Raw genomic sequence first — 14,345 nt, forward strand, 5'->3', positions numbered from 1 at the left:
TTGGTCTAAGGTGTCCTCATCAGTGGCATGGTTGAGGCTGGGTTGCTGGGACTTCCAGTAGGCAATAATGAGAAGGAAAAGTGTGGAGGATGCGTGCTCACACTTATGAGGCCTGGGCCCGGAAGTGACCCACATCATTCTGCTTGCTTCATTGTTAAAATTTAGTTAAATGATGACCTCTAACTGCAAAGGCATTTGGGACATTTGACTGTGTATCCAGGAAAAGAGGGAGAATGGACTTTGGTAGACAACTAGTAGTTTCCACCATAGGTCTAGTGGTTCATTAGTTTGATTGGCAATGACCTTCATTCATGGTTCTTGGTGTTCTTTTCAGGAGGTACACTCAGTGTACAGAATTTTGGCTGGGATTTTGAATATTGGGAACATTGAGTTTGCAGCTATTTCCTCTCAGCATCAAACTGATAAAAGTGAGGTGCCCAATGCTGAAGCTTTGCAAAATGGTAATTATTTGATATTTGATATTTGTGTGCTGTGTCGTTGCCAAAGCACATGCTTCTTTTACTTTGGTAGTTTTATAAGACTCTGTAAAATACAGTGCAGCATTTGCTGGTCCTTCTAATGGCTCTGGATGTTTTCACCAACTAGTGTTTCCCCAAGGGTGTCCTGTGGAACACCAGTGTTTCTTGCATTAGCTGCTAGTGTTCTGCAGGAAATAATTCTATGACAGGTAATTTTGAGCAGTGGTTTTCAGCCTTGGCTGTTTTTCAAAAATCATCTACAAACTGAAAAAAATACAGGAGGTTGGACCTATTCTGAATCTCTGAATCCACTAAATCAGCATATACAGAGAGAAACCAGGCACCTGTTTATTTTTAAAGTTCCACAGGTAATTATGGTGGCACAATGAGTAAGAATCGTCAATTATGAAAAACAAATAAACTGATTTAAATAAAATAAAACCCTTTTTGTGTTAAACTGTAGGTCATTTTAGGGTCTTTTATATACAAATGTCTTTTGTGACTGTCTAAGGGTAGAATACAGTCTGCAGCTATTTCTCCAACTTACTGGTCAAAAGACCACCTCCTCTTCCTTTTCTTCATCAAGCATCTATGAAGTAAGAGCTTTCAGAACAGTTTGAGAGATACTATGTCAGGCTGAAAGCTTCTTGGGGTTAGGGTCCTAGTTTGTTTATCTTTGAGTCTAAAGTACCAGGATGGAGTCTGGCACATAGTAGATGTTGAATAAATGCTGACAGACTGACTGAATGAAGGTCTGGCTATGTTCTGTGTCATCCTTACTCTTTGTTTCAGCTGCCTCTGTTCTGTGCATCAGCCCGGAAGAGCTCCAGGAGGCCCTCACCTCCCACTGTGTGGTCACCCGGGGCGAGACCATCATCCGTGCCAACACCGTAGACAGGGCTGCAGACGTTCGAGATGCCATGTCCAAAGCCCTGTATGGGAGGCTCTTCAGCTGGATCGTGAATCGCATTAACACACTCCTGCAGCCAGACAAAAACATATGGCAAGTTTTTGTCTCCTCAGAGAGCAGAGGGCTCGAGAGAGCTGTCATTGACCTAACCATCTCTTAGCGTTTGCAAAAGGAAGCATTGGGTCCTCTCTGGGGTTTTCTTTATTAAAGCTTTCAGGCCTTTTCTTTTAGAAGACACAGGTGAGATCCAGGAGACTCGAAGGATTTGTACCCAGGAGGCAAATGACTGAAGGAGCCGCTAAAGTGTAGTATTTGAGAGAATAGTCTTGGCTAGGAGCTGGACAAACTGGGTTTGCACCCAAATTCTACAGTTTAACCTATTCATGCCTGAGGTTGCAATTTTTTGAATTTTTGCAATCAGACCTTGGTGTTGACCTTGAGCAGTAGGATGTAAATAACTTCATATGCTTAGCATTCCAATAATGGAACACCGAGCATAAATGGGTTTTAATTAGCTGCATGTTGTAAGCCCATTTTCTCACCTGTAAAATGAGGATAATAATATCCTCTTCATGGTGTTGTTTTCAGAATCAAAGAGACATTTTATGAACATTTTTAAAGCACAATATCTTACATTATTTTTCCTACTTCTTCAACTGCTTTTTCTTGCTCTTTCCTAAGCATAGGGGTTTCCTATACTGGAAAAGAATTCACCACATCAAATTCTGAAGAGTACTCTTCCAGTTACCTTTGTGGGTAGATAGATGGGAGAATAAATAAGCAACAGCTGCAATCCCTTCAAACAAAGGGACTTTACAAAATCTATTTTATATATGAAGTTTCTCAGTAAGAATTTAAAGGATTCTACTGCTTAAAAAAGAAGTTGAAAATACTGTTGAAAGATAAAGGAACAAATAGTTTAAGACATAAACTGCTTCTTAGGGGTGGCAGGATGCCCTTTCCATCAGTGGGTGAATCGGGTGCTCGGGTTGATACACACTTGTGCACATATATTCTCATCATCTTGAGATGGGCGTTTCCTATTCTGAAGAGTTTCATTCTTCTCTGTCGCGCAGTAGTGCAGAAGATGGAATGAATGTGGGGATCTTGGATATCTTTGGATTCGAGAATTTTCTGAGAAATTCATTTGAGCAGCTCTGCATAAACATTGCCAACGAACAAATCCAGTACTATTTCAATCAGCACATTTTTGCTCTTGAGCAGGTAATACTGAACTCTGAAGTAACTAAACTTGATGGGGAAAAGGTGTCTCCAAGCTGCCCACAATTTGCAGCAGAAACCCTGTAGATTAACAGGTAAAAGACTCTAGAGAGGAAATAGGGTGAAGCAGTCCTGGCTAAATAGTCTAAATTTGTCTGAAAAAAAGAGATATTGATTTCTGTGGAAAGGTATATTTCCTCACTTGAGTGGAGCTGGTGACAAGTTACTCATTTAAATCTTGCACCAAAATTCTTTTGAGCATATTGCTGAAAAGAGCAATATGCGCTTTTGCATATTGCTGTGTCCCTTCTACTTAATTAACCAATATCTAATGATTGTGTTCAAAATGACACAGGATGACCTTGAATTCAGGACTAAGTTCTTAACTGCTACACTAGCCCTCCCTGTCCCCTGTCTCCTATGTGCCAGATCCCACCATAACTGGAAGGGTATCTCCAGGGAGGAGTAAGATGTGTTCTTGGTTTTCTAGAAATGGAAATCTTCCCTCTATGAGTTTAATAATAAATAAGACATAGTGAGAAACTAGTGGACCCAAGGGATGGGGGCTCTTTTCCTGGGCAGCAGCCTGTGAGCAGTCTGTTCAACCCCAACCTTTACTTAAACCCTAAGACTCTCTTCTGTATGAAGTAGTTATAATAATGAAACATTCTGGCCAAAACTCTTGGATACAGGGATAATTGTTTTAATGCAGGCGTGAGGACACACAAACTAAACTGTGATTAGATAGACACAAAGACATTTAGTAAAAATATCAGCATTGCTTTTCTCACTGGAGCTGGATAAATCTGTACAGCACTCCTCTCCCAGTCCAGTCTCGTTTCAGTCCATGTTCCTTCCATTTATTTCCTTGGTAATCTGGAGTTTTTCTAGTTTTCCAACCCTAGATGACTCCTTTGTAGAATTCCTTGCAGAAGAGAAATTTCTCTTCTTGGTTTAAACCATATGTGTCACCAAAACAAATTTTTTTCAGCTTTACTTCCTTGTACATTTGTTTGTTTGTTTTTGAGACAGAGTTTCACTCTGTTGCCCAGGCTGGAGTGCAGTGGCGCAATCTCAGCTCATTGTGACTTCCGCCTCCCAGGTTCAGGTGATTCTTCTGCCTCACCCTCCTGAATAGCTGGGATTACAGGAGCATGTCACCACACCCAGCTAATTTTTTGTATTTTTAGTAGAGATGGCATTTCACCGTGTTAGCCAGGATGGTCTCGATCTCCTGACCTTGCGATCCACACACCTTGACGTCCCAAAGTGCTAGGATTACAAGCATGAGCCACCACACCTGGCCCCTTGTGTGTTAGTTTCTAAATGATAAGTTACCAAGTCCACGTTTGAGAGAGAGCTTTTGCTAGGTTTCGCTGCCTGCCATAGGCCACTCATAAGTCAGATTTAAATGCATAGCCTCAATGGTATACAGAAGACTCCTTTACTATACACATAAAACATATCCTGCTTTCCACATGCATTCAATATTGCCTAACCCAGAAAGTCCATGACAAAGTATCCTGGTGGTATCAAGATTAGTTTCGGGCTAGAGAGATTCACAATCTATTTCCCTCCAGATGGAATATCAGAATGAAGGCATTGATGCTATACCCGTGGAATATGAGGACAACCGCCCACTCTTGGACATGTTCCTTCAGAAACCCCTGGGACTGCTTGCACTTTTGGACGAGGAAAGTCGGTTTCCCCAAGCAACTGACCAGACCCTGGTTGGTAGGTACCTTCTGAGAAAAAGACATATACATTTAGAACAAAACTTGGCTCATGTCATCAATTGAGTGTGCTTTAATAAATTTACCTTTCCTATTTTGCCTATATTTTGTCTACGTGGTGGGCTGTAAGAATACAGGCCTTCTTTTTAATTGAATTGAAATGTGCTGGTAGAATTTGAGTCTTAAAGCAAACGCATCACTATTCCTAACCCCTTCCCACTTTCCTATTCCTGCCAACACGATTAGCGTTAGCCTATGTTGATATCATTTTTACAGCGTCCTCTCTCTTCTTTCCTATAGCCAATGTTTGCTTCTCCTCCTTTGTGTGCCCCCAGCTCATGTCTTCGCCTGGACCCCCATCCACCTCTAATCTGATTTGACACAGAAGCCGTTTCCAGCCTCCTGGCTTCCAGGCTCCTACCTTCACCATATACCCTGGACCTCCCAGCTAGTTTAGTCTTTCTAAAGCCACCTTCTCATTAGGTTACTGTTATCTATAAGATGAATATAGGGCACTTCCTCCTGACATCAGAGGCCCTCTCCTCTATTCTGTACCCTATTCCTCTGGAATCTTCAGTGTTTTTCACAACCTTTATTCCTCACTTAGATTGTGAGGTGCCTGGGTCAATGAAGCCTCAGTCTTTACAGGCCATTAGTGCTTAGTGGTTTCTCACACCTAGTAGGCTTTCAACCACAGCAATAGCAGAAACTGTGTGTTAAAGGAGGAGCAAAAAGTTTCAAGCCTTTTCCCCAGACGGAAAATTGATTTGTGGCAGAGATTCACTTTTATGAGTTGAAATTGTAACCCTCAGTGGTTTTCTTTGATATATAATATTGTCAAAAGGTGTCCAGGTGAGTTTAAACGAGGGTCCTCTGCCTTCTGTGGGATATCGTCATGGTTCTAAAACTAACTGGCAGGGCCTCCGATGACATCAGTATCCATGCTAGGAGTTCTTAGAAACAGCAGGACAACATACGATCTTAGTGCACAGCCTGACTAAAGACAACACTACACAACTAAACAAGGATGTAAGGATAAATGCCCATCATATCAATGATCTTGCTCTACCCTTGTTAATATTAAGGCCTTATTCTGAAAGCCCTTATTCTGAGTCACTCATGGTTCCAGGAACAAGTTTTTGTTTGAAAGAGGAAATAATTCACATTGTAACTCTCCAACGTAAAAATCCACACAGATAAATTTGAAGATAATCTACGATGCAAATACTTCTGGAGGCCCAAAGGAGTGGAGCTGTGCTTTGGCATTCAGCATTATGCTGGAAAGGTGAGGCCAGTGTGACAGTTATTAGACTCAAATTTGACAAAGCGTAAGTGTCTTTATTACCCTGTCTGTGCTGCTCATGAAATTGCTTACAGATTTCTTCCTCCTTTCAATTCTTCCTGAATACCTAATCATAATCCTTAAAGTTTCTCAGTGGTGCTGCTCTCAGAAAGTTGCCCCTGGCATAGAAGCAGTTTCTTACTGGGGTGGCCCACAGAGTCGCCATCTGCTTCTCACCTGAGGTTTGGCCAATAACTGACAGCTCTCCAGAAAGAAAACATATTACAGCTTTTTGCAGTGTTTAGTGGTAAAAGTTCACATTCTAAAGTCATTTGGTGACATGTAGGTAATGGAGGAAGGTTAATATCACAGTGGGGCTCAATTTTTAGTACTTTAATCATATGTCTAAGGGGACTGAAAGTATCCAGATGAAAAGAAAAACAATTCACATTATTATCCAGATGTTAAGCGCTTACAACTTAACTGAAATTTCCACTTTTCATACATGATACCTCAGTCTCAATTTCAAGTTCCTGAAGCAGATTAGTGACAGATTCAGGAAATTCCCTATCCTATAACCACAAGCTCCTTGCTGATGTTATTCCCAAAGGAGCCATTTAAATTATCACTGATTGGCTCCTCTGGAGTCTGCTGAGGCTGTAGGTCCAAAAAATAGGTAAGAGTCCATAGAAGGCATTTTTGATTATTTTATTGATTTAAGATGTATTGAAATTATCTTTCATATTTCTATCATGGCATTGGAACTAATTTTCCTAACTGGATATTGGGAAATTCTAGTACAAGGGAAGGGGATTGTTTTTTCTCCACCTAATACTTTACGGTATGTATTTTGAATCTTTGTTAGAAATTGTAATTCAGGCTGGGCGGGGTGGCTCATGCCTGTACTCCTAGCATTTTGGGAGGCTGAGGTGGGCGGATCACGTGAGGTTAGGAGTTCAAGACCAGCTTGGCCAATGTGGTGGAACCTTGTCTCTACTAAAAATACAAAAAAATTGGTCAGGCATAGGCCAGGTGCGGTGCCTCATGCCTGAAATCCCAGCACTTTGGGAGGCCGAGGTGGGTGGATCACAAGGTCAAGAGATTGAGACCATCCTGGCCAACATAGTGAAACCCTGTCTCCACTAAAATACAAAAATTCGCTGGGTGCGGTGGTGCATGCCTGTAGTCCCAGCTACTCAGGAGGCTGAGGCAGGAGAATTGCTTGAACCCAGGAGGCAGAGGTTGCAGTGAGCTGAAATCGCACCACTGCACTCCAGCCTGGCACCTGGCATCAGAGTAAGACTCTGTCTCAAAAAAAAAAAAAAATTAGCTGGGCATTGTGGCATGTGCCTGTAATCCCAGCTACCCAGGAAGCTGAGGCAGGAGAATTGCTTATACCCAGAAGGCGGAGGTCACAGTGAGCCGAGATTGTGCCAGTACACTCCAGCCTAAGCAACAGAGCAAGACTCCATCTCAAAAAAAAAAAAAAAAGAAAGAAATTGTATTTCAGTTTTTGCCCTTAAATATTTCATTTACCTTAGCATATTAATGTCCTCCTCAGAGTCTGAAATACCCCTGTCTACCCTGATTCTCCTCCCTGTTCCTCTTTTCTGCCTCCCATTCTTGTCTCTTCCTCCCACCTCTCTCTCCATCTCACTGTCCTTTTGGACCTATTTCCCACCCAGCCCTCTTCTTGACTCTCTTTTCCTTTCTTGATTTTAGGGGAAAAACTTTTTTTTTTCTTGACTCTGTGTTTTTGCTGCATTCACTTGCCATTCAAAGCTTATTTGCAGAGAAGGAATTATCTGAGGGCGTTCCTTAAAATTTATCTGAACTGGATCCCCTCTGTTCTGAGAACCAAGAGCTACTCAGCATCCTTGAGTAATCACTCAGATCACATGAGGACCTAGGGAGGCAGTGAGAGTACTTAAAGTAGTTGTGAGCATAGGGCCAAACTGCCTGAATTTTGGTGCCTACCTACCACATGTGAAATGTGTGACCATGAGCACATTACTCAGCCTCTTCCTAAGTCTCTACCTGCCTACCAGCAAAATGGAGATGATAATAGTGTTTACCTCATAGGATGAATGTTTTGCACATGGTGTCTAATATATTTTAATAATTATCCTGATTGATTCATCTTTGATAGGACTCTTCAAAAAACCGCTAGACAATGAATTAAGATAAACTGGCCTGTCAAAATCATAATTTTTCCCCTTATCTGGTGCTCTAGCTATAAAAGAATGGCTATGTCAAGATGCACTGTACACAGAGGTCAGTTAATGACAGGCTAGACAGTTTGCCAATGTCACCACTGATGGAGAGTTGACCTGGCTAACTTGCCATTTACTATTCATGTTACAGGTATTATATGATGCTTCTGGGGTTCTTGAGAAGAATAGAGACACTCTCCCTGCCGATGTGGTCGTGGTCCTGAGAACATCAGAAAACAAGCTTCTTCAGCAGCTCTTCTCAATCCCTCTGACCAAAACAGGTACCTGGGAGCCCTCTGGTAGCCCTGCTCCTAATGCTTTTGCAAGATCAGGTGGCATTTTCCAGTTAGTGTCCAAATATTTCCAGGGCTGCACCACCAACATGGAGCTTCTTTAAGCAGGAGTAAGGGTCTACATTCAAGAAAAGGAAAGTGATTGTTTCTTTTGTAATTTAATTGCACAGCATCAGTGTGTACACAGACACATGTACAGGCACACATAAACATACATAGACGGTCCACAACATCAACTCTTAGACTTTCTCTTCCTTCTTTGCAGTCTTCGGTTTATAAAGCCATATGATATCATTAATTCATGCTAAGCACTCTAGGATAGCCTCCGTTTACCACAACTTAACCGGAAGAAGATTATTTCTATTTGTGTGTGATTCCAGGTGAATGCAGTGTGCTGAATCAGAGGTATCAGAGGTCAGGGGTTCCTCAAAGATCATCTTGGTCCAATTTCTGCCTAGTTATGACCCCACCCCACCTCTCTCCTAACCAACAGATCCATCACTGGCCTATATACATGGCCTTTACTTACTTACAGTTACCTTCTGTTTAGTTGCTGTCCGTCCTCATGCCAAAAAAGCAGGAAACTAGGGCCAAAGAACAGAACTTCCAGGTCTTAACTGTTTTTCCAAATGGGTTCTAATTGAGTCAACCTTTTAAAAGTTACCTGGGATTCTGCTGCTTTTAGCTGGGCAGCCAGCTCAGTCTTCTCGCAGCTCTGCTCTCAAGGGCTTTATGTTTTTTAAGCTAGGTATGGAAATAGCCGTGGGCATGCTTTTAAGAAAAAAAGGAAGAGAAACCTCTTTATCACTGTTCATTGTTCACTATTTCCTCTTCCTTTCTTCCTACATCCCTCTTACTGGCTGCCAGGTCTGATTTTTAGCAACTTGCAGAGGAGTGAAAAGCCTGGCTAAGAAAAAGAGCCACAATCTCCAGCCTTTGCTTCGTCTTAACTTGGAAGGAAAGTTAAAATCAGGTTCTTTCTTCAAACACGCTCCAGTAAGCAGAACTAGCAGCAGTGCCCATCAGAAGGCTGCCCTCCAGCTTCCATTCCAGACCTTCCTTGAGGCAGCCAGGATGTAATTGAATATGGACTCCCGGGAGCTCGGGGCAGGTATGGAAAGAGCTGGTTGGCTTTTCCCTTACCAGCGACCCAGGGATGGAGACTCTTCATCAGGCGACTTCAGCACAGAAGTGAAGAGACAGCCATTATTGATAGGGGACATGCTCTTATTAGATGCTTCCAAAATCTATCTAAATAACTCTTCAGCTGGCATTTACATCCTCCCGTAAATATTAGTTACGACTTGTCAAAACTGTTCACAACTTTGGAATTTCCGACTTTTCCACCTTTGGCAAAATAAAAACAATTTCATGGCCCGGACCACTAGGTGGCGCTGTGCAGAAAGTAAGGTCCTGCAGCCAGCCTCTGTTCTCACTCGACTCGCCTGGCAGTGGGAGGAACGGGAACAAAGAGATAGCCACCGCTGCTGCTGCCTTCTTCCCCCTCCCAGAGAGCTTTTCGCTTGTCTTGTAACTGTTTCTGAATCTTGTTCTGAAACCACACTCCACAGCACTTGATAATAGAAACAAACGTGTGTACCAGTAAGCTTCCCAGTATTCCTGAGCTGTATATTAGGCATAGCAATTTCCTTTGAGAGCCTAAGCCTGAGCATAGCTTAGGATTCTCCACATTTTGAGTATAATTAAGAAGCCACAAACATAAAACTAATAAGCATGATTCTGTTTTCTTTTTGCGGAATTATTTATGTAGGAATGAATTCAATCAACAAACATGTATAGAACAGCTTCTAGTAATAAGATACTGTTTAGGCAACAAGGGGAATGTAACAGTAAAGATACTGTGGCTTTGCCATACCATACCCAACTAGATCTTTCTTTTTTTTCTTTTTCTTTTTTTTTCTTTTTTGAGATGGAGTCTTGCTCTGTCACCCAGGCTGGAGTGCAGTGGCGTGATCTCAGCTCATTGTAACCTCCGCGTCCTGGGTTCAAGCAATTCTCCTGCTTCAGCCTCCTGAGTAGCTGGGACTACAGGTGTGCGCCACCACACCTGGCTCATTTTTTGTACTTTTAGTAGAGACGGGGTTTCACCTTGTTGGCCAGGATAGTCTCGATCTTTTGACCTCATGATCCACCCGCCTCGGCCTCCCAAAGTGCTGGGATTACAGGCGTGAGCCACCACATCTGGCCTCAACTAGAACTTTCTTTTGCCTTCATTTTCTGTATAGAATTGAGCACTAGTTCTCCTTATGACAGTAGTTGCCCTCAAACCTCAATTGTAACGTGATTGTGCATCCTATGTTGAATGTCAGAATATTACTTTTCTAACTTTAAAACATTCATAGTCTATATTTTTGGGGGTTATTATGTTACAACCTTTGAAGATGGGAAACCTCACTGGACAGAAATAAGTTGTGCTGTTAATCACCAATGCTGGTTTCAGGCATATTCCTTTTATGAAGGGGAAGGTGCCATCTTGAGATTCCCACACATCCTGGCACTTTGGAAAAGAATATGCTAATATTTTCAATGCATAGGAAACCATTTTCTTGTCATCTTAGTTTTTCCTGTTTTAATTGTTTTATCAAAATTAAATGGAGTACTAGTTCAATAAGCATAGATATTATGGGCAGTTACTTTGCAAACCTCTTTTGAGAAATGAACTACAGGGAGGAAGAAAAAGATCAAAGTTGGGAAGCCTTGGAGGCAATTAGCCCGAAACATAAAAGGAGGTCCGGTGTTGGACTCCTGAATTCTGAAAAAGAGGAGAACGTTTATTAGGAAGACCCATAAGAGACGTTGGCAGTGCTCTGGCTCCTGATCTTGGTTGTGGTTATGTGGATGTTCGCATTATATTTACTATGCTGTACATTTATGTTCTGCATACTTTCCTGTGTGTGCATTCTGTGTCACAGTAATGTTGAGGTGTTTTTCCCCAAAAGATAGAGAAGATCCCTTAAAATGTGAAGAAAATAAAGCTTGATGTGGTAGTGCATGGCTAGAGTCCCAGCTACTCAGAAGGCTGAGACAGGAGGATCACTTGAGCCTAGGAGTCCAAGGCCAGCCTGGGCAACACAGCGACACCTTCATCTCCGAAAATAATTAACATTTTTTAAATGCAAAGAAAAACTTTAATTGCTTTATCTAAGGATTCCTGACAGTTAAGTTGAGGTTTTCCGGTAGATAGATTGCCACTGTCCTTTGCTTTCAAAAATAGGTGTCAGAGAGTCGCAGGCTCACTTTCCTGTTCTTTCAGGTTACCTCCTCTCTGGGCTGCTAGGCAGGTAACAATCCCTTCATTAGGATGTATCATATCCTAATGCAAAAAAAAAATATAGTCATGCATAGCTTAATGATGGGAATGCATTCTGACAAATGCATCGTTAGGTGATTTCCATTGTGCCAACATCATTGTGCCAACATCTTACACAAACCTAAATGATGTAGCCTACTATACACCTAGGCTATGTGTTATAGCCTACTGTTCTTAGGCTGTAAACCTGTACAGTATGTTACTGTACTGAATGTTGTAGCTAGTTGTAAGATACTAACAAGTATTTGTGTATCTAAACATATCTAAACATAGAAAAGGTACAGTACAAAGATGGACCCACCAGTGTATATGCAGTCCATTGTTGACCAAAATGTCACATGGCGCATGACTGTACTGGGGCTTGATTTAATTTCTTATCAAGGTTGAAAGGATCAACCTCTGTGTGTATATGTGCAATCATAATATAAAATCATATATAGTAATCCAAGTTGCATTTTCCTGTTTCCACCTCCCAGTTTCCAAAGTACTGAGGAGATTAAAAACCATAAGGAGTGGAATAATGAGGCCCAAGGTCGCCAGGAGACAGGGCTCCTCCCAGGTTTCTGCAGCCCCCTTCTTTTTTTTTTTTTTTTTGACATACAGCCTTGCTCTGTCGCCCAGGCTGGTGTGCAGTGGTGCGATCTCAGCTCACTGCAAACTCCGCCTCCTGGGTTCAAGCTAATTTTTGTATTTTTAGTAGAGATGAGGTTTCACCGTATTGGCCAGGCTGGTCTCCAACTCCCGACTTCCTGATCCTCCCGCCTTGGCCTCCCAAAGTGCTGGGATTACAGGCATGAGCCACTACACCCACCCACCTGCAGCCTTCTTCTGCCAACACACAGCTGCATCTTGCTGTGGAGGTGCCTGTGCCTGAGAGGCACACTCTCATTGCAAGGTTCTCAGTGAGGTTCTGGTGAAGGGAGGCAGCCACAGTCAATATGAATTCTCTCAGATCTCTTCTCATGCTTATGCAACCAGCCTTTTGCCTGCAAATGGACCACTTCAGACCTGATGAAATGTTCTTTGTAATACTTTCTATTGATAGGAAATTCTCTGAAGATTTTAGGTGTGAAAACTTGAAGTAGCAGCAACACTGCTTTCTAACCCTTCAGCTGGGACTATTCACACTGAATGATCCAGATAGAAAACATTAAAAGGAGGATGTTATAGCAGGGTTTCATGGCATATTTTCCTGTTTGGGGAATGCTCCACTTGCTACTCTACACTAACAGAAAAGTTCAAAAGACTCACGGGGAGAAAGAAAGAGGGCTTCAAAAAGAACTTGAAAATTCACTTTTGTCTTTGAATCATGAATTTGTAGTTTGGGGTGTTAAGGGAGTTACGAACTTGGAAAAATAAGAATAGCACCAGAGGGAACATTCTCTGAACCTCAAAGTTTGATTTTTGCTTCAGAACCCAGAACTGAGTTTTACCCTCATTGCTTTCTTCTGTCTGAAGACTCAGGTCTCTCCCTTGGAATTTGATTTGCAGTCAAAATCACCAGTAAAGTATCTCTTTCTTGACTTCTATTTGCTCCTCGTTTTTGGATGGGGGGAACCTCCCACATACACTTTCATAACACTTCCACTGCTGAAACTTTTGCTGTCAGTTTTCCGAGTCCTGATTCTGTAATGCCCAAAATGAATTAAACTCTTAAGAGTGGCTTTTGGTAACCATCTCTCAGTTTACAGTTTCCACTCATGGCTGTTGCTCTATCTTGACAGTTTAGCAAAAGGGTCTGGCAGATGAGCTGAATCTAAGTGACAAAGTTTCAGGGATACAGACATGGATAGTGCCGGCTGTTCCTGAAATGGAGGCTCTGATGACCCAGCACCATCAGGGAGCCCTGGGGAGTGAGTTCCTCCTTACAAAGACGCCTACTTCTATTCAGTTTGGGAGTGTATTTCAGTCAATAGATAATTATGTATTTTGAATCTGTCTAGATACGGTGCTATGCATAGGTTATTTCTAGAAGTAATACAACAAAGTCCCAGCTAGAATGGCCAGAGTGCTAAATCCCAAAATAGATAAAAGATGAGCAAAAAATCTAAATTCTGAACAGGCATGTAAATCCGTAAGTGAAGCTGTATAACAACTATGTCCATACAAATAAAAATAGAAGGAAAAGTCAGGGAAATGTCATGGGTTAACATGAAGAAAGACTTCTTTTAACCAAGAAGAGCTGATTGGATTGGTGTGTGTTTGTTTGTAGTAGGAGACTAGAGAAAATTGGACAGTCTGGGAGTAATGAGGCATTCTAAGCCAGAGTCTATGGCACTGGAAATGAGAGGGAGGTGGAAGTTAGATGTTTAAATCCATAGGACAAGGAGGAAATAACTCTTTGGGCAGAGGGAGGTTAGAAGGAGGAAGAAATGATGACAGGCTGCTGAGCAGAGGATGGCTCATGATGCCGGTCTGAACTGCTGTAAGTGGTTGGGCTGGGCTCCTGAAGAGCACAACTCTAGGGTGAGAAAGAAAAACATGAACAAGGGTGTTAAAGACTGACTAGTGAGAGCCAGGGTGCACCCAAGGCATCTGTGTGTATAGCTATGTATGGACAGGTACTCAATTAATACTTTTACATTCTAGATTTAGATTTAGGATCCAGTATGAGTAAATTTTTGTTTAAGATGTGAGGTTAAGGTGTTTTGATGTTTTTTCTCCATAACTGTGCCCAGTTGTTTCAAAACCATTTGTTGGAATAACTATCCCTTCTCCATTGAATTGCTTTTGCAGCATTGTCAAAAATCAATTGGTTATTATTTATGTGGGTCTGTTTCATAGATCAAGGTACCTGCCTCTTCACCAATACCACATTATTGCAGATTTATAGTAATTCTTAAAATCAAGTAGTATGATTCCTTCAACTTTATTCTTTTTTTT

General features: G+C 41.8%; 1 protein-coding gene across 1 annotated transcript in view; it reads left to right on the forward strand.

Annotated features, from left to right (window-relative positions):
• MYO3B (myosin IIIB) overlaps positions 1 to 14,345 on the forward strand; it is a 491,163-nt gene that overhangs the window by 246,404 nt on the left and 230,414 nt on the right. The window contains exons 17-22 of the mRNA XM_037741885.1: positions 335 to 461; positions 1,272 to 1,482; positions 2,466 to 2,613; positions 4,191 to 4,344; positions 5,540 to 5,628; positions 7,990 to 8,119. Coding sequence (XP_037597813.1) covers positions 335 to 461; positions 1,272 to 1,482; positions 2,466 to 2,613; positions 4,191 to 4,344; positions 5,540 to 5,628; positions 7,990 to 8,119 — 859 coding nt within the window. The remainder of the gene's footprint in view (positions 1 to 334; positions 462 to 1,271; positions 1,483 to 2,465; positions 2,614 to 4,190; positions 4,345 to 5,539; positions 5,629 to 7,989; positions 8,120 to 14,345) is intronic.

Source organism: Cebus imitator, unplaced genomic scaffold (genome assembly GCF_001604975.1).
Source record: "Cebus imitator isolate Cc_AM_T3 unplaced genomic scaffold, Cebus_imitator-1.0 Scaffold110, whole genome shotgun sequence".
Classification (NCBI taxonomy): domain Eukaryota; kingdom Metazoa; phylum Chordata; class Mammalia; order Primates; family Cebidae; genus Cebus; species Cebus imitator.